Genomic DNA, 23111 nt, shown 5'->3' on the forward strand with positions numbered 1-23111 from the left:
CCCAAATAAGTACCTACTTATTACAAATGCAAATACTCTAAAACGTTTTCAGAATCCAGACCCTCAGAAATTACGGTGCAACACTTTCTTTTAAATGTTCATTATCAAATATGTGTTAAAATAACCAGTATTAGCCAGTATTAACCAGCAGTCTGACACATACTTTCTCCCAAAGCTTGTCAACTACCTTTAACATGGGTAAGCGATGAGAGTAACTATGGTATTTAAATCACACAAAATGCATTATGTTTTGAACCGTAATTATTACAGGAATGGGAGGTTGCACTATTTTGCTTAGAACTACAAAGACCATAACGGACCAATTTCAATCAGAATGGTTTTTTCCGAATAACCCATTTTTCAATTTTTATGGAGTTTTTATGGGGAAATAGCGTAAGTTACAATAACTTTTGAACTGCTTTTTTAGGATTCAGAGGTACCAAAAACGGATATATCCACTTAAAACTCAAACTCAAAATTGTTGACGAAAACAATAGCCTACTTTCTCTATTTACTATGTATAGGATAAAGTAAAAAAACTCACAATGTATTAAAGCTTTGGAATTATATGACCCTAATAAATTGGGGTATTTGAACACCTTTTTGATGGACAAAAAGGAAGATATCGACATTTTGGAGTTATGTAATATATGTATTTAATTAAATAACAATGCTACAAACACTATACATAAAACAGCCATGATATCACACGAAAATGATTACAAATGGAATAAGTACAAGAGCGCGGACTTTAATGTGCGTGTCATAACATGTTGAGCAAGATGTGTAATAGAAGAGCTACTTGAAGCAGCAAATCTTGTGTGCCTGAGAATGAGCCTGGAACAAACCAAATACAGTATATTTAATTACTATGCACTGATTTTTAAACTCATACCTATTGTACAAAGTATAGAAAAATAAGTCTCGCAACTATGATAAGAAAATGTTTAATATTTTAATACTCAACTGAATGGTCATATCAGTCTCATAGTACTAATACGGAACACATTGTTTGTCTATTGTTGTTTTGTTATACAGTTCAACTGGTTAAACAAAAATTGTGCTTAACTATTTCCCGATCTATTGTCTTGGGATATTTATAATGTTACTATTATATCTTTCCTATTGAGGTTTTCAACGAAAATTCTTAGCAATTATTCTATAAGAACTGGCATTTTATTTAACAAAATCATTGGAAGTAGAGTGTAGACCGAAAGAAAACATTTTCCCTGAATAATTAATTTGTTCTCTTAACCATAACCATTACCAAATATACAATTTAGATTTTTCAAAATCCCGATCCCAACGATAGTTGTAAATTATATTGTAATAGATTACATTATATTCCTATCAACTTTTTCAACCATCTGTCGAATGATTGTTCACGAAAACGCTTTGCCCACAATTATCAACGCGTAATTATCAAGCGGACTATTCCATTCGACTAATGGATTTCAAACATCGTTTCTCAGTCAGTAATTGCCAAATGTTTTCTCTCAGATCGTTAACGAACTGTAAAAAACAACAGTTTCCATCAACTCGCGTTCCCTTGATCCATTACGTGTTTTATGACTGCTTTATGGCCATAACTGAGGTAGCGCTTATTGGTAAACTGGTTTAACATTTTATTTTCTATTTCCGTGCCTTTACGGTACCGATTCAGCACCCGGTTTCATGTTTTAAATGAAATGTTAAAATGAAAATGTTTAAAAATGTTAAAATAAATCTGTCTTCTCCGTGAAACAATTTCGTAAGATTTAAATTGAACTTGTACCTTTGTCTTTATTTTGTTTATTTATGTGCTATCATTTTTTATACCATGAAGATCCTGTTATGTGGAAGATTCTACTGGGTAAGTTTATTGTATGTTTTCATGTATGTGTTTTGTCATTATCAGTCAATATTAGATCATCATTAGTCATCTACTATACTATTTAATTTGCATGCTTTTGTAGTAAAAAAATACAAAAAAATTATAATGGCTCTCTAGGCTATGCAGCCGAGTGGTGGTATACATTTTTTAAGGGGGGATAAAATGTACGAGTGGCGTTTAAATGAAAAAAAATATTGGGAATACTAAATATAAGCTTGAAAAATGTATATATATTCATACGACCACAGATTTTCAGAAAATAATATAATTTTAATTTGCTAAAGGTAATAATGATCATACATTTTATTGAGGAAGAAATGTACAGTAATTCAGACCGAAATCCGCACCAGAGGATTTACCTCAGTTCATTTTTAAGGTTTATTTTTATGTTCAGTTGGTTGGATTACATTGAAAACCCAACAATTTAGTTTTAACGTGTTCAATATCAATTTAGTTTTTACACATCGTTATGTATTAAACCTACTTCGAAGTTTTAAACAGTTAAATGAAACGGTACATGGTTTGGCTTTGAAGTTAAATTTAACAATCTAAGCTAATAATCACTCATTGTTCCATACGTTTTAAGTTATACAACATTATGTAATTGGTTAAATGGTAATGAGCTTTTTATAAATATTTTAATCGTTGAAAACTGAACCTAGCTGCCTTTGTTTGCCAGACATTTAATAAATCATCCTGGCAAAAAAATTTGCTTCATCGGTAAAAAGGTAAACAAATCAGTAATAAATGTAACAAGGAATTTAATCTAACCACAGTTGCATTTTAATCATACGATGTGTTTAGTACTTTTTAGATGCATCTTCAAACAACGATATAGAGTAATATTTGAACATTTAGCTGTATTCCCAAATACATAAAATGTGAAATTACTCTTGTAGGCTTTTTAGTTCTTAAGTTCTTTTTAGTACTTTTGTAGTACTTTAGGTATGAGTAGCTTGTACAAGTTGAGCTTGTGATATGTTTTTCAAATCAGTATCTGAACTCCTATCGAGCAATAGTTTGATATTCACCCTTGCTGGCGTGTATCTCCTGGGCGAGTTTTTCGTTGGTGAGGTGTGTGCTGAGATGGGGGTAGAAGTCAGCGTAAGACAGAGGAAGGTCAGCCACCTTGGAGGTGCAGCGAAGGTGCAGAGTGGCGTCCAGACTCTGGAAGTAGCGTTTGTGTGCCTGGAACCTCAACCCGAGGGATCTCGTGTACAGAGGCTCCCTTGTAGAAGTGACGACTGGCAGAGACTTCTCTACGAACCAGGAGTCTGCCTAGAGGTGATTCGAGGATTATCTATAGGTATTGTTTCTGGGGTATCAAGATATTAAAATATTACGTTAATCGAGTTAGCTAAAAAGAGTTTTCAGAGTTTAATAATTTAAGATTTTCAGACGTGGATGGCTCCATGTACTCTTGTGGCTTTGGTCCAATTGTGAACTGCATTGATAAATACCCACGGGCTTCACCCCGTCTGACTACATATGTATAAAACTATTGATTGATTAAGTTAAGCTGAAATAAACAAGACAGAATACAGTAATACAAACAAATAATCACACCTGATTTTAATAAGGTAATAAATTTCAAGAATAACAAACAAATAAGTACAGCTGAGGTATTTTAAACATTAGGTATACGGAAAGTTCCCTTTAGAAAAGAATTACGAACTTAAAGGGCAATTTATGAAATAATGATAGTTTTGCGCAAGGTTTCTCGTCATGACGAACATTTTAAGTATATGGTTTATGGGGGTGTGACCTTTAGTTTTCTCAAAGGTTCATGCGTACTTTGGGATTTATATATGGATTTTATGACGGAACTGAAACGCAACCGCTGTCATTAAATAGCTTTGTATAGCTGTTCCCCGAGGTAATCTAATCCAAATATACAATACAAACATACAGTATAAATTAAATATTCTTTGGAGTACCTTGGGAATCGCTAAATCGAAAAAATAGGACTCTTTCAGGTTCTTTTTCTTGTATCCTAAGTCAAAGTTTCTGAATGACAATGTCCCAAGCTCACTGGTCTCATCCAATTGAACACTTATTTACTTTTGAGTGTGTAGTTTATTGATCAAAATCTTTGCCGTTTAAAGTTAACCTTACCAGTGATTATCTAGCCTTGTGAATTGTTAATCTGTAAAGGCACCAAAACACAGATTTTTAGAGGCAATTAAATCACCTCTTGCTGAACAATTTTAAGGACATATTTAATTACCAGCATGCGCGTTTCGAAATAAATTAATGGAAAACTGAAATGGCTAACAACACGATTTCCTACTTATATTTTACTATGTACTATGTAACTATGTAATTATACTATGGACTATGTAATTGTACTATGTAACTATGTAATTGTACTATGTACTATGTAATTGTACTATGTAACTATGTAACTGTACTATGTACTATGTAATTGTACTATGTAACTGTACTATGTACTATGTAATTGTACTATGTAACTATGTAATTGTACTATGTAACTATGTAATTGTACTATATACTATGTAATTCCTATGAAATTGACCACTAATATTTTGCTTACACTATTTCCAAGCGTTTGTATTGTTGGATCTTGAGAGAAACTAGTAATCTGGGTCTTTTCCGTTAATTCAATACCACTAATTAGTACATAAGGTTAGGTTAGGTTAGGTTAGGACTATGTTTATGGACCTTTTCCGTTAACATAGTCCTGCCTAACCTAATATACTAATTAGTGGTGGTGAATTAACGGAAAAGATCCGGTAATCTTTATAAACTAAGTGTTAAGAAATAAGTGTTAGAAACTAAACCGAGATGTCTTTGGTCACTGAGCTTACTTCATGAAGATGTACGTTTTAACTGCATTAGGTCTAACTATACCAAAACGTACAGACTGTTAATGGATCAATACAATTTTACACTACGATTAACATAGATTGTTCTTGACATGATAATGACTGAGTTACCTTGGCTCCGTTGATGAGCCACTCCAGCTCGGCCGGAGGATTACTCTGTCCAGAGGTACAGTTGGCTGTGATGTAGTCTCCAGGCAGATAGTGCTCCTGGGTCCCGGAAATCACCGGGTCTCTGTCTGGGTATGCTGGAACACCAATTATAAGGTATATAACATTTATTATATAATTAAGATAAGGTATTTTAGAACTTTTCTATCTACTGAGTGGTTAAAGATATACGAAGCAATGTCATTCAATGACCTTCACTAATAATAAGTAATATATTTTACCTAACCCGCCATGTTAAACTTCCCTATCCCAAGCGTGATGTATACAACTTCCTTACTTCTCGAGTGATGTAAAGTTGAAAAAAACTCACTCGGTGATGTAATGAAACCCATTTAAATAACATTGAGTGGATTACTTAAAAAATATACCTCTATGGAGCCAACGACGTTCAACGCTAGAAATCAGCTGTGTGTTTGAATTTTATTGTTATGCTTTGAAGAATTTTCCTAACCCAGCTTTTGTTTGTAAATGAACGTCACTGTTAGAAGATGAGTGAAATTGATAATGAAGCATATTGCTCGAAACCTCCTGAATATTGTCGGGTCAGGTAAAATCTTGTACGTTACACGTTACGCAAGAGCGTGTTTACATCACTTCGGTGAATTATGCAACTCGCCTTCGCTCGTTGCACAACATTCACCTGCGTGATGTAAAAACGCTCTTACTACACTTGTAATGTAAATAGCTATTTATAAATTTCTTTATAGGTTTATAGGTTATAGGTTTGTTAGGTTGTGTCAGTTTGGGTTAGATTTATCAACCAAACTCTAAATATCTCGCTAAACATAAGAGGTACAAGTATCTGTCGTGTGAATCCAAGCTGTGCCAACTTAATTTACGATACATACAGTTACTGTAGCTATTAAATTATACCACAGAAATAGATGGTATTTATTGTTTTACAGTGAAAGTTGATTGATGAATATATAAAAAATATTTCAATCAAGATCTTGTCAAATAGTTTATGGATTTTACCAAAATGACTAAATTTCCATCTCCGAAGTAGCTAGCTTGGGATATCTAATGGTGTTAGTAACACAAGTACCAGTTATTTACTGACAAGCCGGTAGTTGTTATATGGTTGATTAGAGTTGAGTAGACTTAGGCAATTCATTGTGGTAAATATTAATTAGTTTACAATCAATTAATTACCCCCTTAACAAATGACCTTTTCTACTGATGAATTTGCCAAATATACCAGTAATTATATTGTTATATTAATTGTACAGCAGTGTATGTAACCGTGTATCTATAGCGAGACGAGTCACTAGACTTTGGATGTAATCATTAGCATTTTACCAACAAACAAAACAGCTGATCTCGATCGAAAACAAATCTACACAATTAATTGTCTCACTCAAGTGCACAAATATTCAATTCTTATGGTTCATATTTAGCTTAACATATAGAACTGCTATACTGCTTGCTGTATAAGGATTTTATAACTTAATAATTCATATACACTTGTTTATCATATTGACAACTATCTACTGACCCAGAACTGTCATATTGCTGCTCTTGAAGATACTTTCGAACCTTGGCGCCTCCGTGGACACCTCACAGCGGTAATTTCCGCTGCTGTTGAAACTCAGTTCTGACAAACTCACTTTGTTCATGTCTGACCGGGACTCCTGATAAGTGGAAACAAAATATTAATGCTTAATGCTTAAGGGGAATCGCTACTGAGTATGGTCCAAATTTTGGAATTTTGTTTTATTAACTTAATTTTTTTTAGCTTTTCCTTTACAAGACAAACACAACAATTTTATGTAAACATACATATTTCATGGAGAGGAAAACATTTAAAGTAGTTAAAGTAGTTTGGAGAGGAGTACTTTGGTTTAGAGTTTTAGTTTTAGTTGCCATCTTGATTGTTTTCTTTTTCTTTTGACGATTGTCATGAACTTTGTACTCAGTTTTAACGACAATAAAGCATTTCATTTCATTTCATTTCATTTCATTTCAAGGTGAACGTGCACACACATTTTTTACGAAACAATCGTCATATCGGTTTTGTCAGTCTGGTACAACCCAGACAGTGAATGATTCAAAGTAGCAGTCGTACTCTAACACAGTGGCTTGTAGTTGAAAAACAAATTTTAGATGGTAAATAGCCCCTCAGCGGCTGTTTGAGATTAATACAAGAAGGCCGCCAGCCTCCAAAGACTCAGGGGTAAAAGTTTGTGAAGAATATATAAATTAATTACGTTTTGGACCAAAGTGAGTCGTTTACATACTATTAAACATAATCGTGGTTCAAACTACTAGGTTTCTTTTCTGATTTGCAGTAATATCACCACATATAGACAGTTCTTGAAAACAAATACTTAAATATTTTTTAAAGGTTGATAGCCAATTGGTACTTAACAAAATTTATGTAATCGCAGGTAATAATTATAGAAGACAAATAAAAGCATTGTGATCTGATAAATAAGAGTTTAATTATTTTTGTTAGATTTTTAAAAGTGTATGATAGACAAAATTACGGTTTCTTCTTGGTTTTTATAAAGAAGTAGCCATTATCAACTTCTTCCTGTATCTACACCTGAGAACCTAAGAGTTCACGGGCAGAGCCCTAGGTCCATATCGGGACGATAATAAACCAATAGTAATCATTTTCGGTGCTGTATCTATCTATGAACTTACGGCTAGGTTTATTTCGCAAAATTTTACGATGGAATGAGATGGCAGACTTCAAAAATGTTTATGTCCATAGTACTGTAGATAACTGGCTCTTTAGTTAATAATTCTGAATTTAATTTTCCATTGTATGAAAAAATAACAAAATCATCCAAACAGTTTGATATTCCAAGACAATCTTTTAAACCTTTCCAGTAGCTTTGACCTTTAACCTAAGGAATCTTTCAAGGGTAAGTTGTTTTTAAACTAAACAACACTTTGGAATCGCAAACAACTTTCACCCTTAACTTTGTAATCCCATTATATTTACCTAAATTAATTAATTTTGAAGACTAAAAATACATTATGCATTATCTCTTTATGCAATTTTTAGTTATGTCGTAAGTCTTTTACATAGTATATTTTTTTAAACTCACAAAAAGAACAATTAATTATTTGAATATTCAAATTATTTTAGTTATAAAATTATAGAGTTAATAAAAATGTAGAATATACAGATGTAGAAGAATGACAATGCTGAAGTTATAAGCGACATTCAATGGTAATTTCCTTCTGGGGAATGCGATATTCAGGACTCGTCACATACAAAGAAGACTTACACAGATTACACACAATCGTCCTAAAAAGCAATATTGACGTTTTGTAGAAGAGGGGAAATGTACGTTTACGTCTTTAATAAGGGTATGTCAATAATATGTCATCACCTACGTCTGTTATTGAAATATTGTGTTTGGTTTTAATTACATTAGCCTACGAAACCGAACTACTAGATATTTCTGAGAAGCAAAAATTTAGTTTTTGTTAATTTAATAACAGTCGAAACCAGAAAGGCACTGTCTGTAGAGGATTGTAATTGCAACGAGGGTTTGTATCTACGTTTGATTATTTTTCATCTTTTTTTAAGAGCTGAATTTCATATGTACCTATGCTATTTTTTTATTATTAACAATAATAATGAAGAGGCCCATTAAACTATAATTTTGTAAAAGCATTAACAGATCCTTAAATTCATTTTTGAAATGTTGAATATTGTTTTTCATTTATTTTGTTTTAACATGTACCATACTAAATCGACAAATGATTTAACTGTTTAAAATTATTTTAATCAAATACTACATGGTTTTTTATTATTTTATTTAAATTAATGAGCAAAGTAAATGACAGCGTTACATTTATAAAATTAAAAATCTTAAAATCAATATACTTATATCATAACTAGTAAATTTAGTATGAATTTGTGTACTCTCCGTTGAATTTATAATACCATACTGTGAACAAAATAGTTCAGGAAATCATAACTATTGTAGTCCATTGGATAAAACGGCAGGATTTCTATGCAGTTAAATCCCATCATTCTCATTAGCTAGATAGGCTGTGTGTTGACATCTTAGTTAGATGTAGACCATATAATAATGATAATAATTAAATGAAACTCAAAATAATGAAAGCTCGTATTAACTCACGTCAAGTATGATCCCAGCGAGAGGGAAGACTTGCATCTGGGGCTTGTTGTCAGGCATGACCCTGAAGAATTCAAACTCGTCTTTATACCACTTGACGGAGTATAGCCTCGCACCGTCCAGGTTGAACCAGCAATAGAGTGTGATTGACTGTCCCAGGTTGGCGTGAGAAGGAACCGTCAACTCGGTCAGCTGGAGCCCTAGAAGACCTGAGCAGAAACGAGCTAGCAAATAGCCAGTCGGACAAGATCCTAAAATTATGTTTTCTTGCCCTTAAAAGACATTGATACGTTTATTTTCATCCATGTTCCCCCTTCTCCTTCTATTCCTTTTAATAATTCTCATCCTCCCCCTATTTTCCTCCTTCTTCTTCCTCTACCTCTAATTCTTCCTCTTGCCCCTGGCTCATTCATGATTGTATTTTTGGGTATAGCTTTTCGGTATTTCGTTGTAATTTTATTTTAGTTTTTTTATCCGACAAATTTTATAATTTTTCCAAAATCTTAACTCCTAATAGTTATCACCGTCGTATACAATTTCACACTTTAGTTAACATTTTTATCTCTGTATTTTTAAATTTTACTTCCTTGTTTGTATGTTTTGAAAATTTTTAACAAACGGATATTCAGAAAACAATTGGTAACTACTGCAAAAAAAAAAAAAAAAAACGAATGGGTCTGTTGCTTGGGTCGTGTACAACGTTAATAGTAGATTATAAGTACTCAGAATAAATTAAAAAATTACACTATTATAATAATATTATTTTATTCTATGTTTTTTCCACATGCCAGTTTAATTAAGTAAACAATAATGTTGTAACTATCTTTCTATTCTGTGCTCTCTGTAACTATCCCAGGAGTATTGAATACCATTAGTTATATTTTCTGAAAGGAATTCTTTCCAGCCCAAAAAAGACACTTCTAGATAATAAAAGCGTGAACTGTAATATATTGTACAGGGATTTTGGGTTGAAAGAGTCAGATTGTAGCTAACAAAAGGAGATATATTCTTTTGACAAATAGATAAGTAAAGGAGTGGTTCTGCTTACTCTTCTCAAGATATATATGATTTCTTGATATTTATTTAAGTACAATAAGGATTTATCTTACTTCAAAAATTTCAAGTTAAGGGGAGTCACTACTAAAACTAGTGATTATAAAAAAAAATCCTTTTAAAAATTATCATATATACTTTTTTAAGTTCATTTAGTCTTAGAAAAAGATTTACTGCTGTTAAAGTACGAAACATTTTTTTCACATACTTTTTGGAGTTTTTAAAGTTTTTGGCGGGAAAAAATGGGGTATTTTAAATCTCTTATAACTATAACTACTGAACCAATTTTATTGTTTGATACATCATTTTAAAGAGCAAAGCAAGCACAAACTTTCTGTGCATACTCATGTTATTTTCTCAATAAGTTTATAAGTTATGGCTTAAAAAATAAGTTTTAGAAAAATTTATAGGTAATACATTTTTATAAATTGTTTTCATGTACTTTTATTTACCCAATTACAATATCCATGCACAGAAAGTTAATTTATAGTATAAACATTGTGTGGTAAAAATTTCATTCATATAGCTGTAATAGTTAGGCCTAGTTGATGCCCCAAAAGAGGTGTGCACGCTTCACTTCAAATATTTTTTCACAGTAATAAAAATATATATTATACCAAATGTTATGTTTTTCTGAAACCTTACAATCCATAAAACAAGATAAAAAATAATAAAAAAAATTTGTTTTTTACAAAATTGGTAATTTTTCAGTAGCGACTCCCCTTATATCCTGGAAAAATGCTAGTTAAATCAAAAAGGTATTCTTCTTCTATTTATATTGCAGTTTAAAATAATGCTTTAAATACAATAAAATTGATAAGGAGTACGAATAATGTTTTTTTTTAATTGAGTCACAGACCAGAATTTACCTGGGATAAGGGAGAAGAAGAGAATACATTGTGTTATGTAGTCTATCATGATGACGTCACTGGCCCAAAAGTCTGACGTCGACATCTTCATTGGTTAGATTCATTGTTAAAGGTAAATAACAGTTCTATACGATCCTTGGTAACCAGTGTATGCAACAATTGTAGCAATCTGAAACATAAGATAAGAGGACATGAGATGAGATAGAAAAAAACTTATTTTGTTGAATTCCTGACACCAAAAAGGTTTTATACATAGCTAATAAACTTCAACATGGGCACCATTTTTCTCTTTAGACGTCCAGATGATGACCTAATTCAGCCCACACGTTATGCACCATTTCTTTTGCTACAGTGGACACTATATGTCTGATTATTTATCTTAGTGGGTTTAATTTCAATAAAAAAAAAAAAACAATGAGCTGAAGGACACAGTGGTAGATATATGAAACATTTTATTCGTCTCATAATAGTTTTACAGACAGTTCAAACCCTACCATTATTTTATGAAAACTGTATATTATAAGAGAGTTTTAAATTATTGCGTAGCTTAAGGAGCTAAAAAATAACCATAGAGAGTAAGTTATTCTCTGCTGAGAAAGCGAACTATTTTTCAAAGCAGTTGTATTCCTTATTAACATCCGTAAAAACACGTAGCACATTTTAAATAAGCACTCTGTAAATATGATTTACACAGTACGGTACGATATATCAACATATTAATACATCACACTGGCCCTTCCACAAACATTTACTATTGTTGTGTCTGTCAGTCCGATTTTGTGTCATACAGACACTGACAACCATTGATATGTGGTCTTTGTTTAAACATCCCTGTCAGTGTTGACAAGTGCTTGGTTACGCACCAATCACGAGGGAATATTTCAATTCCTAAAAAAAACATTGTACGATTTTTTTAGGTAAAAATCATGTTTATACGATATAGAGTAACAGATGTATTCCCAATAAATCCACAATAATAAGAAACTGTGTGATTATTTTACTTTGGATGTGTTAATTATACTTCCGTGTACCAATATTATGCCACTGACGTAAGTGACAGTGAAACAATACATTGAGTATGACGTGAACCGTAGTTTCAATAATTAAAATATAGAAAATTTGAAAACAGAAAAAAAACATTTTGTTTAAGGTAAAATGAGTTTTAGGGTTTATGTTAATTTAATCCACCCGTCTTCTTAATCATAGGTTGCTCATGTTTTATGTAAAAGTGAAGTTCAAACCAATTGTTGTAATATAACAATATTTCCTTGTTTTGCTCATTCAATCCAACAATAACGTACATCAGCACCCTATTTCAAACCGTATTTCTCAGAAGAGAAATTAATGTTTTAACCACGTTATAATTAGCAAATCGAAATATGCTAAAAATGTATCTACTATAGAATGTATCTAACGGTCCTTTGAAATTCTTACATCATCAGTTAAGTGTGGGCAATCTTGTAATAAAAAATATTTATCGTAATGACAAAGTCATAAACACTTCCTTTAAGACCAAGCGCAAGTATTTCAAGGTACATACAAAAAACCTTTAAGATGTATAGCTCATAACAATTTCCTATTTGAATAACCGATGTGTTACCAGTATAATACAACATTGATGATCACTTTTGTACTCGCTATGTACGGTACTCTACAACTTTAGAGGGATTGAAACTTGTAAAAACTAGTAAACTAGTGTATTCTACTTATACAAATTTAATAGTTAATGTATTAAAATCTAAATAGATTGTAAACACAACTGTCCTACTTCTATTATCATTAACCATTATATCATTTATGACAGTGCATTATCATACCACATTACATAATGTTCAACACGTCCATATACCTTTACAATCACTATTGAACAGTGTGACGTTGGCAACACCACAACTCAGAAATTGCCAATCCAAATTGCACAAACTATGAAATGTTCCGGAAGTTAATTGGGTGCGATTGAATTAGTGGAACCATACAGAGAAGCACTATGAATACCAATAGGGGCATTCAATTACAGCATAAACAGCTGATTTAAATGCATTGCCTTGTTCACAGCTGTTACTTCCTGTGTGGAATCGTGTGTTTGTACTTGTTTGACAAAAACATTCATACGTTGGCTTTGTTTTCATTCAGCTGACTTTCATCATAGGTGAAGAGTGTGTTATTTTTATTACAGCGCTTGAAAGCAATTATTTGACTGTTAACAATACATTCATGTTATTAGTAGCATTTAAAAGGGATTACAGGAGCTTGAGGACATTATAAATTGTTATGTTAAGTTATGAAGACCTCTATTATTTCTATATTTTATGTGTAGTCAAATGGAACCTCAAAGTTGTTTCAAGAATAACAACACATGTGATATGTATGTTTCAGCATCGCCACATAGCATAAACTTATAAGTGATTGACGGGACTTGAACACGAGACTCTATTGCAGACTCGTGATTTCTCACTGACCAACCGTGCTCCTGGTGTTACAGGAGAGTAGGGTAACTACGATTACTGGATAGAGATAACGAGATACTTGTATCATATGTTTATGTTAAACGCCGGAGGTCCCTTGAGTATTTTCGTACTCGTTTAACTGTTGGCTTTAACAATTGTGTGCATTTCAAACATTCTGAGCCACACTATAGTTTTGCATAATGTCTTGCGGTATTTATATACAAATAAAACAATCTGCGTACATCAACTAACTCTAATTGCTACGTTGCCTTAAAGATTTACCAATGTTTTCCACAATTATTTATTCCCACTATTATGAGTGCTTAAGAGTAACTTAATTATTTAAGTAAACTTAATTTGTTACAGTGCATTTAATTACTACAAGTGTAAAACTTTCATATTGTTTTTGCTTGCTTATCACAACCCTACTTAGCCTCCCCCCACACCAACACTCTCCTCTCGTGGCTGATGTCTTCATCGATATGTACAATATCATCTTTACCTTACTCAACCATCAAAACAGATAAGCATTTTCATCGAGCAAGATTGCATCCTTTTATCATAGCAGTTTTAATAAGTCTTTTTTATAAAAGAAATATACTTCTCTATACCATTACTTGCAACTATATGCAAGAAAACATTTACAATTTCTTTTTGCCAAGCCGTTGTAGTATCTTGAATAAATATTTTCAATTTTAATTAGAATTCATTTTCGATTTTCAATTTCCAATTGTTTCAAGCCACAGGAAGACATTTCCTTCCAAGTGAATACCATCGTAATGTAGCATCTGTATTCATGGTACGATTCAATATCGGGAGATTCAATAGGTCTAACCGTTTGCATAATTAATGTTGATTTATTGGGTGGGCTCCCTTTTGCATTCATAATCGTCTGTCACTTAATATGGTAGCTCAACCTTTTTATTGAGATCTTAACTTATTTTTTTATTCATGATTAAAGAAAAGAAAATATATTTGCAGTACGTTTTTGGTTTTCGATGGCTTAATATTTGTTTTATTTTTACAAAAGTATCAAACAGCACACAATTTTCGTCAGTCAATTTAATAAGGGTATATTTTATGAAACTACATAAATGCGGAAATTAAATATCTACTTCACAGTCTATAGTCAAAACCTAAATGTCTAGTTAAAATAATAAATGTAGAATGTTTGATTTCGTTTAAAATGTAGGAAGATACTGTAGGCTCGTTTCGGTTATATTTTGTTGTAATTTCAAGTAAGAGTAAAATAGTACCAGACTTTTCCCCGAACTTAACACAACAAAATGTGATACAATTTGTTGTTTGTACCAATTAATACAAAAAGTCAAACTTCAATGAGATCTTGAGACCAAAGTCATGTCAATGGTAAACAGCTATGAAACCTATTACAAGTAATGGAAATTTTCAGGGTCACATGCTTGTATAAATAACATGCCATTAAATTACTTTTTACAGGAATATAAAATTAATGCTGCAATTCGTAAAAGTGTTTGTTTTTAAATGCATAAAGAAGGCAGTAAATTAACGTAAAAAAATTTCTTAGTTTCCGTTTTTCCTAAACATTTATTTGTTAAGTTTACAACATATGCAACGTTAATACAAAGTAATGTTTACAAGTACACGAGATGAAAAGACAAACAAAAGGAAAAGGGTTAGAGAGTTTGCTTCCTCTCCAGTCAAGTTTTCTGTCAACTTGAAATCATATCTTGCTTTATCTCTGGCAAAAAGTACAAGAAAGGTACATCTGAAACTCTTTCAGATAATATGTCATTATTTTTCTATAATGTTATAATTTTAAACAGTTAAACAGGTATTGAAACTTGGTAACACAAGCACGTATTGCTAAGCTCACAGGTTCAAATACGTCTTTGAATGAATAGTGATTTAACGTATTATCAATTTAAAAAAATAAAACACAGATGACTGTGAATTGGGTAAAATTATTTGGACTGACATGAAACAATATGAGTATATCTTAGCAACTTGTCACCTATATACATTTTTGGCACTGAATATGTATATACTGAATATGTGTATATGAATATTAATGCTTACGATATGTTTTTGTTTATTTCGTAGTTAAACAATATAATAAATCTTCAATGAAACTCCTCATTTTAAATGTTTCATACACAGAAAAATATGGTTGATATTAATGATTAATTAGTGATTGAAGAAAATAATAGTTTTATACCATCGTATCTTTAACAAAAAACCCCTTTTCAACTCAATATTAATTTGTATTTTAACCGTTTTTACTATCAACGTATCTCGCACGCAATTTATCTTCATAGTTCTTCCTAATTTTGAGAGGTCTAAGTCTGTATTAATTTAATGTTAAAATCTACTTTTCGAAAGTTTGACCTCGTCATAGTTATATTCTATTAGGGGGAGCGAGCTGGTAAAGTGGTCCCGGGTTCAAATCCCGCCAAATCAGCAATGTATTTTATTTTATAGATTTTATAAGTGATAATTCCGCAACCCCTATGTCTAGCCTGGAGTAATGTGAAAACAATCCCGGGATCGTGCGTCCTAGAAGAAACATTTTTTATATTTTTAGCGAATTTCCCTATAGGGAAGTAGCTATTACCGTAGGTGGCACGGTAAGACCTAGACCCGGGACCGATTTACTTTTTCATTTTGATGTCCCCAGAGGCCAAAAACACCATTCGTTCAAATGTTTATATATGTATATATATATATAGACATATATACATATATATATATACATATATAAAAATTTGAACGAATGGTGTTTTTGGCCTCTGGGGACATCAAAATGAAAAAGTAAATCGGTCCCGGGTCTAGGTCTTACCGTGCCACCTACGGTAATAGCTACTTCCCTATAGGGAAATTCGCCAAAAATATAAAAAATGTTTCTTCTAGGACGCGATAACTTGAGTAATTTTTGTCCGATTTTGATGAAATTGGTTGGTTTAAAGGTGTAAAGCGGGATAAACTTGAATGAGTTCGCGACCCAGCACGATCGGACCATGGGAACGGGGATTTACGGGGGGTTTTATGGGGTAAAAATTGGTTTTTCTCACTTTTGATCCTCAAAACACAAAATTTCCCGATTTCTCTTTAGACCTTTTTAAAGAGCTTAAAAAAACAAATAATTTAGTATATAAAAGTATTTTTGTTCGATTATTAGTAACGAAGAAAATTAAAAAATTGTAAATTTAAAATTCCCATGTTATTCTTATGGAGAATAATGTCAAATCTTGTAGTTTGCTTGTTTATGGATATATTTTGATAACACTTGACAAATTTATTTATTTTGTACTAAGCTATCAATATTTTACTCAAAAACACACTTTATTAGTTTCCTTGTAGCAGCAAACCTAGGTACTCGTTAAACCTAATTTTATAAAATATATTTAACTGAAAATCAATTCAGACAAATGGAAATTCGCTTAGTCAGCAGGTTTGCTGCGGCGGGGGTATTATAGTTATAAAATTGATTGAGATAGAGGCACAACCAAGTGTATTTTAATACAAATATGATTCAGCATTGGGTTAGAACGCAATCAAATGCCTTGTGTTACTTAGTTGCTGACTAAAGCCAGCAGTTTTATTAGCCAGCTGGGCCTAGCTGTTATTAGTATATCTGGGACCCAGTTTTAAATCGTCAAACCTAACTTTTTCAGGATCGGACTAGCATCCTTTTGATTGCTATGTGACCGGTATATCCCATTCAGCAACTTAGCTCTGCAGGGTGTTATCATACTCTATCCTGATCTTTAAGTATTCATTACTGAACCAAAAACTAACTAAAATACCATATAGAAAAAATCAAAACGTAACAGTAGTACAGCCACTAATGTTGTTTTTTCCATTAAAATATGTTCATAGCTCTTTGGAGTGATAGAAATTTGGTACGTGCATTAACTAGGCTAACATTCATTTTGACAAAACAAATTATAATGTTAAGTTTTGAAATTGCAGCGATTAAAAGTGTTGTAACCTTCTTAACATAAAAAATACTTAGGTAAACAAATAATTTTAAGCGATTTATGACTATTCCAACGATTGTAAATAATTAAGTGCCATATTACCATACACTTATTACCATATACTATCATTAAAAGTTAGACCACTTTTTGATAGATCAGCTTTTGATATTTTAATCGTTTTTAGTATAGGTTGTAATCGTAGATTTGACTCATTACATAACAAAATAAAGGACTCCATCACAGTTTTAAATTATTTTTTATTTAATAACAAAATATTGTATAAGAACGTTTAACTTAAACTGGTTAGTTGTATTTGATCAACTATACAAAATCTAAGGCTACCCAAAACGCACCGTTTGAAAATAATGTATATTAAAAAAAAATTATAAGGATGTCACAATATAAATAAACTTTATTAGAAAGATTTCCTATTCATTGATTGTTACGATGTCCAAAACTCACTTGAAAATTGAGATGTAACATTTTAATTGAATAAATAAAATTGTCTTAGTAGAAAAAAGCATGGTAACGATATGTATACGTGTTTTAAGGTATCCAATAACTTAATAAAGAAAAGAGGCATATGCTATTACTATTATTTTTATATATATACATGCAACACATTTACCGTCGATATTTCAAACGCCAAATAAATTAGTTTGAGCCAAAGCCATCAGCTTTTACGCCTGTGGGATAAAAAAGTTAATACCTGTTGTGGAATTGAAATGATAGATTAATTCGTGTAAGCCGATGGTGTTACCAGTTACATCCGCTTGTGCCGCTCAACCGTTCCCTCTCCTAGCTTAGCTTAACCTACTTTCTTCACCTTAATCCCGAATGAGCGATCGTTTAGTCTGAAGTGTGATAGAATCAGATCCTTTTCGGAGTATGAACATTTAAGGTTGTGCCGATAGACAATAATAATAGTAATGCTAGTTATTAATATGGGTAGAACTAGATATATACCATGCTGAGACTCTACCTAGGTTCAGAATGTAAATGAACGTAGTTCGTTAGAGCCTAGAAAGTAGTGCACCAAAGTAAGTAAGTAGTTTTGTTGAATGTACCGTCTTTAATATAATCTAACATTACCCGACAATCTTTGCAATTTTTAGTGTCTTTTATCTCCTACAGTAACAAAGCTATTAGTTTTTATCAATTATGACCATCTTATATAATAAAAAAATTTTACAAAACTTACGACAGCTAGTCTGAACATACTAATGGACCAAATTAAACGTGGTTGGTACTAAATGAAATATATTTTCCTGTAGATGTGCAGAATCCCTTTATAAACTAAAATAAGCTAAAAATAAGCACAACAGATGATTTAATCTTTTTTTTATTAACATGGGTTATATGAGTTATCATGTTGGTGACGGAATAAGAATGAAATATAAATGAAAATCAAAAGAAATGGAAGAAATTCCAATCACATGTTTTATTTACAGCGTGGGGTGAAAATAGAGACATTTGAACAATACTTACTTTTGGTCAATTTTTTGACGACGCGACGGGGCGAGCTCTCGTAGAATTTTAGTTACTTATACAAGTAAGGACATATTTCAAAGCAGGTTGAGGTATAATATCACGACTTTAGAAATACAAAAGTAACATTTAAACTAAAGGTAGCTTTTCCCCTGCACAACATTCACGGTTAGCTCTCTTTACTTAATTCTTTCCATACAGATACGTTTTTCAACGAAACAAGTAACCTTTTCTATACTAGATTACACTACTCATCTTTTTGGGCAAGGCTAAAACATAAAAATGACACAAAATATAACATTTAACAAAGGAAGAGTGTGAAAGGGGTTGGTAGTAAGCCTTTATCCTCGGAGATAATTACTTAACCAAGTAACGATAGTGTGGTGAGGCAAGGGGTTGGGGTGTTGAAGTCGGGGTGAGGAGAGTGGTAGTTGTGGTATTTAACAATGGCGGGAAGTGAATGGGGTACTCGTATCCGCCATTGGTTAATTGGATGTATTCAATTAAATCAGTTCACACAATAAAGGAATTCACGGAACAGCTTTTATGAATTGTGGCAGAACTTTATTCCAATGGGCAAAGCTTTGCAGGCAGATTTCAAAGCGATTTTATCTTTTCAAACAGATTATATGTTTGTGGTCAGTTTCTGGTCATGGTTGAACACTAATGAAAATAATAATTTTAAAGCAGCGTTTATCTCTATAATACTTTATGAATTACCGGTACTCCCGAAACCATTGTTTTCAGCTATGACCACCATATTATTGATGTATTAAAGTGAAGAAAAAATAGGTGTACAGCAGTTATTTAGACATTTCTAAATGGACCGATGATTCTGATGATAAACCTTTTCCATAAATACAACTGTTGCATTACTTGTATTATACGTGTAAGAATAATTTTTGTAAACGGCTTAATTCAAAATGGCATGACTTTATAATAGCAATTGATTTACCGTTGTATCTGGTGTGTTACTACATCTAGTATTTTATAATCGCTAACATCGTTAGAAATAAAAGACATAAGCTTGGTGATTTAACATTTCAAATTAAATTATGTCTGACAAATATAACGTTAAACTAAAAACAGCCTACTTAAAGGACTCCGAAATTGGGCCAAACGTTTTCACTGATTAAACGTGAGGGGGGGGGGGTTTGTGTGAGGGTCATTGGCATAAGGATGATAGGAAGTCACCTTTTTGTTGATGACATGTGTCTTCCACAAACAAATATACACTAAATCTAACCTCTTTATCTTTTTAATAACCATTTATAATTCATTTACATTATAATGTATACTTGAACTTTTTAGTATAGGTCAAAATATAGTGCCTCGTTCCAGCTAAATTTGACACTACCTTGGTTAGGATAGCCATGTATATACATGTATTCTGAATAGGAAGTATTATAGTATTATAGTTACTATTATTTCTTCCGACCCCTTGTTGGCCGTCCCCCTTTAGAATTATTGGATCACTGAATATGTGTTAAAATAGAGTTTTATGCCTTGTAACTTTGTACCAGGTACTGTAAATCTATCTACATTATTTGTTTAAATATTTAACTGTCTTCGGGCTTTATTACCACCCTGTATCCAGCCCGTAACATCAAAACATTATTACTTATAATTCCTCTTTGAAATTCCTGATCAAGCATTTTCATATTCCACAGTGGTCTTTTGTCTGTGGTGGCAGGTATTGGACGATAAGTAGGATAGTAGGGAGGAGAATGATGACCTTGGGGTCAAGTCAAGCTCCCCTCAAACACATAATTATAGGCTAAGTGTAAGAGAATACGAAAACGATATGTAATAAAAAGGTCTAGGCACAAAGTTCATACCTCCTTCTTTACTGTTCTAATTTGCAAATACTTAAGTCCCAAGATAAAAATCTATCTAATATGTAGTTTTTTTTCTCGAAGGAAATTTTACTATTAGTTTTTTTAATGTCATATTTTGATCTATTAAAGCATTGTTGGTGAGTGAAAATTAATTCATAACTTGGATATTTGTTGAATACTAGTTTATGGGTTTATGAGTTTAGTTTTACCATAAATGTATATTACTCACATTAAAATTAGTTTCATCAAGCTTTTATGAAAGAAAATATTTGCACCCGACGAAATAATGTATAACCCTACTGTTAATTTTCAGCAATATAGACTAAATGATAATACTCAACGTCCTATATAACGAAAAAACTAATGATAAACTATAACTTTTCCGTAGCCTTGAAATTAAAACTATTATCAATTATTTAAACAACGTATCAAACTCAATATAAATTCAAGAAAGAGTTGGAACTTTCTGCTAAAACCACACATTTTATTACTGGTGACACTTAACCAAACAATGTTTACAAAAAGACGCTAAAGTAAGCGTAACGTCGTTTGTACGCTGTCATTTTAACTTGAATAAAGTTGACGACACTTGGTACAAGTGCATCATTCAGGAGACTTTTCAGGTGTCTGAATAAATGAATGCCATTATGCAGAGTTCTGACATTAATGTGACAGATCCTTGCATTTGTCATCTAAGTATTCCTAGTAGAATGATTATTTTATTTAAATAAACTTGGTTGTATTCTTTGTTGCCCTAGTATTACCTATTGTAACAGGATTATTCAATAAAATTACTAGTTAATTACTTTTGTGTTGTATGATAAGCCACATGTTACAAGAGTTCGAATGGCTATTGTTGCTTGAATAAGCTATGTACTTTATTATTCGTTATAGGTTTACTAGAATGTTGTGAAACGTATTTAGTAACTGTCGGGATTTGATCTCGTGCTTTCAGGACTGAAATCCCGCGTTACAGTTAATTTATGTAATATTTACTTAAAGAAGGTAAATGTACTTCAATTGTTTAACACTCATGTCATATCTAATGAAAACTGAAATATAATTAGACAGTTTAATAAGTTAGGCACCAACAATTAATTTTGCACAGTTAAATATTAATCTATTTCTACCCAATAATCCTTTAGAAGTTAACGCTGATTTTAAAAAGTCAATGTTCTAAGCTTATTTTTTAATCCTAAAGGGTAATATTCAGATTAAAAATTATTGGGGTCAAAACCCCATACCTTTGAAATTTATACTACATGATGCGATGGTTAGCTATATTTTATAGATATATAGATACTTCTAAACCAAAATAAATAATTTCCATAATTAGATTACTTAGGATGGATTTTCCTTCAGCTAATTAATAAATTGTTGGAGCCAATTATTAGATTATCAAATTTGTCATATAATTGTAATAGTTTGAAAGACAGTTAAAAATAAGAATTATATTATTGGTTAAATATATTATAATACTAAACAACCGTTTTATCTTTAACAAATATATACTATTAAAGCTTATTTTAAACTGAAATCGCTATTATGAACAGTTTTCTTTTACACAAAACACAATTTAACTTTTGAATTTAAACAAACTTACATCCTAAAAACTACTTAAACGTCACAATGACTCACGTGCAGTCAGCATGTTATCCAAAGCGTGTGTGCAACCCGGCGTCTACCAAGTGACTGTGTGATTCACCAGCCGTTCCGTCAGGTTGCGCTAGTGAAGTCTGCGTCACCCCCTCCACTCACCCCACTAGCCCCGCTTCCCCTACTCCCCTACGGCAACTTCCCAACACATTGTCTACGCTAACTGCCAACTTCTCGCGGCTCAAACCGCCATTGTTCCTTCGCCGACACAAGAACAAATTAAACCGAACTTGTTGAGTTAATAATTCACAGCAAAACTGTTGCATTGTCTTGTACCGGCATTTCATCCCCACTTAATGTACAAACTTGATCGGCTATTGTTCACTGTTATTGTTTCGAAGCTGAAGTTTTTGCCTGAATGGATGCCGAATATGGTTGAAGATGAGAACTGAAGTGGCTCGAATGTGAATGTGGTTGGATGCTGAGTGAGAGTGAATCTAAACTAACACTGATTGTCAGACTAACTGTGTTGATGGGAAAGTTTACATATATTAAGGTTTATTCTAAATTTAGTTTTTAAGGAGATGTATAAAAATTTATTTTAAAATGTAGTATGTGCAAATTAATGTTTTATTTCATTTATCAATCAATCGAGGTTACATATCTTCGATCTAAGCAATTTTTGTTTTTAATACAATGACTATGTGTACATTTCAGGATAATAATTATACCATCAGGTCTTCAAAAACACGAATATCATCTTCGCAGACTCGTCACTTGGGGGTATACATACAACATGTACAATATAAACACATTTAAACATGGTTTGGACTTCTAAAAAAAATCTGTGGAGGCTACATAATCAACACCTATA

The 23111-nt window shown here is 32.1% G+C and overlaps 1 protein-coding gene across 1 annotated transcript; it reads right to left on the reverse strand.

Moving 5' to 3' along the window:
• Positions 1-649: 649 nt before the first annotated feature.
• LOC128993206 (uncharacterized) lies at positions 650-22340 on the reverse strand. The gene is made up of 7 exons (XM_054416969.1): positions 22280-22340; positions 10910-11078; positions 8991-9196; positions 6383-6518; positions 4831-4964; positions 2905-3151; positions 650-837 (listed from the first exon to the last, which is right to left on the reverse strand). Exons 2-7 carry the CDS (start codon positions 10998-11000, stop codon positions 764-766), a joined length of 888 nt encoding a protein of 295 aa, XP_054272944.1. The 5' UTR covers positions 11001-11078; positions 22280-22340; the 3' UTR covers positions 650-763.
• Between the last annotated feature and the right edge of the window lie 771 nt (positions 22341-23111).

This window comes from Macrosteles quadrilineatus, unplaced genomic scaffold, assembly GCF_028750875.1.
Source record: "Macrosteles quadrilineatus isolate MER2022 unplaced genomic scaffold, UCM_ALF_1.0 Scaffold_4__1_contigs__length_99947679, whole genome shotgun sequence".
Classification (NCBI taxonomy): Eukaryota; Metazoa; Arthropoda; class Insecta; order Hemiptera; family Cicadellidae; genus Macrosteles; species Macrosteles quadrilineatus.

Coding starts and splice junctions, on each gene's coding strand:
- LOC128993206 (XM_054416969.1), bottom strand. CDS start 11,000: ATGAAGATGTCGACGTCAGACTTTTGGGCCAGTGACGTCATCATGATA. Junction 9,197..10,909: donor CTTCTTCTCCCTTATCCCAG/GTAAATTCTGGT, acceptor GTTTCTGCTCAG/GTCTTCTAGGGCTCCAGCTG. Junction 6,519..8,990: donor TCGCTGGGATCATACTTGAC/GTGAGTTAATAC, acceptor TCCACTTATCAG/GAGTCCCGGTCAGACATGAA.